Source organism: Mandrillus leucophaeus, unplaced genomic scaffold (genome assembly GCF_000951045.1).
Source record: "Mandrillus leucophaeus isolate KB7577 unplaced genomic scaffold, Mleu.le_1.0 Scaffold295, whole genome shotgun sequence".
NCBI classification, from domain to species: domain Eukaryota; kingdom Metazoa; phylum Chordata; class Mammalia; order Primates; family Cercopithecidae; genus Mandrillus; species Mandrillus leucophaeus.
This window is the reverse complement of record NW_012103087.1, coordinates 465,619-467,415: the sequence shown is the minus strand read 5'-3', so window position 1 is coordinate 467,415 and position 1,797 is coordinate 465,619. Positions and strand designations below refer to the sequence as shown.

At 38.0% G+C, this 1,797-nt stretch overlaps 1 protein-coding gene across 1 annotated transcript in view; it reads left to right on the top strand.

The window, feature by feature from the left end:
• Positions 1-1,797, top strand: part of YEATS2 (YEATS domain containing 2) — a 133,597-nt gene that overhangs the window by 14,145 nt on the left and 117,655 nt on the right. Inside the window, exon 3 of the mRNA XM_011986167.1 lies at positions 1,657-1,769. Within this exon, the coding sequence (XP_011841557.1) occupies positions 1,657-1,769 (113 nt within the window). The remainder of the gene's footprint in view (positions 1-1,656; positions 1,770-1,797) is intronic.

Below are 1,797 nucleotides of genomic sequence, written 5' to 3'. Positions count from 1 at the left end.
TCCTGTCTCAGCCTCCCAAGTAGTTGGGATTACAGACATGTGCTACCATGCCTGGCTAATTTTTTGTATTTTTAGTAGATACAGGGTTTCACCATGTTGGCCAGACTGATCTCGATCTCCTGACCCTGTGATCCGCCTGCCTCGGCTTCCCAAAGTGCTGGGATTACAGGCGTGAGTTACCATGCCTGACTTAAACCTTAATGTTTCTGATTTTACAGCCTGGGGATTCTGTGCACAGCACAGCTCTTGGATGCTGTTTACATAGGTGTGAAAGAAACCTTCCAGCTCGGCAATTCTGTGCTCTTGCTCAAGGTCTTTCCACTCTGTCATATTTATTCTCTCGAGAGCTGTCGTTCTTCAACAGTTTCCTGTGAGACTTTATATTCTAAGATGCTTTAGTAGATGGAGGAAGTTTGACAAACAAACAGAATTGAAAAACATTGCTCTTTGATCCTGCCAATTTGCAATTTGAGCTCCCATCTCAAGCTACTCTGAACTTCTTGATAAAATTTTTGGCTATAGAGTTATTATTGGATTAGAGCAGTGATTTTTCTCAGCCAGGTGTTCTGTGATAGAGAAAATTTCCAAGTTACTTTCCACATACTTAGACATCAAGAATTTGATTTATTTTTGATAAAAAAAAAAGTTTGCATTTATTTTTCTGATTATAAATTTGTATGTGTTCATTTTTCAAAATTGTTAAATACAGAAAAGTAAAAAAGAATAGAGAAGTTCATTCGTGAGGCTACCACCCCCAAAATCAGAACTCTTCACTATTTGGATTTACCTTACCTTTCCAGTATTATTCCTGAGCAAATATTACATGTGTTTTTCTTTTTTTTAGTTAAAAAGAATTTAGGAGGCTGGGCGCGGTAGCTCACGCCTGTAATCCCAGCACTTTGCTAAGTCAAGGCAGGCGGATCACCTGAGGTCAGGAGTTCGAGACCAACCTGAATAACGTGGTGAAACTCTGTTTCTACTAAAAATACAAAAATTACCTGGGCTTAGTGGCGGGCACCTGTAATCCCAGCTACTCGAGAGGCTGAGGCAGGAGAATCACTTGAACCCGGAAGTCGGAGGTTGCACTGAGCCGAGATCGCGCCATTGCACTCCAACCTGGGTGACAGAGTGAGACTCCGTCTCAAGAAGAAAAAGAGAATTTAGGGCATAATGGTCATAGAAACTTAACATGTTTTATACAATACATGGTCATTTCTGTATGTATTTATATAACAAACATTTAGCATTTACTACGTACCAGACACTTACTTCTCATTGAACATTTTTGAGTATTACAAAAGGTTAAAAAGAAGGTAAATTCCATTGACCCCTTTCTCTCTTTCTATTCCCGTTTCCCAGAAGTAACCGGTGTAACAGTTTTTTGTGTATTCTTCCAAATCCTGTTTGCATATCCAAAGCAGATGTATGTAACTATTGAAAACACACCGGGAGTTATAGTATATAAACTTTGTATAAATTAAGGCAGCTTTTGTAGTAAATTGTTTTAATGCTTTGAGAGGTGCCACGAAGCCAGAAAATTTTGTAAATTAAAAAAAAAACTTAGTTATTCCATTTATACTTTTTATGATGTTGTGATTTCTGTCCTATTGAAAATTGTTCAAAATGAGAATGGATGTTGATTATGATTTTTTTCAGGATGCTTCTAGTGTTACTGGCTCCCATAAAACAGAACAGCGGAATGCTGATCTCACAGATGAGACTTCGCGACTTTTTGTAAAGAAAACAATAGTAGTGGGCAATGTGTCCAAGTGAGTATCCAGTTGAATTTATTTTTAT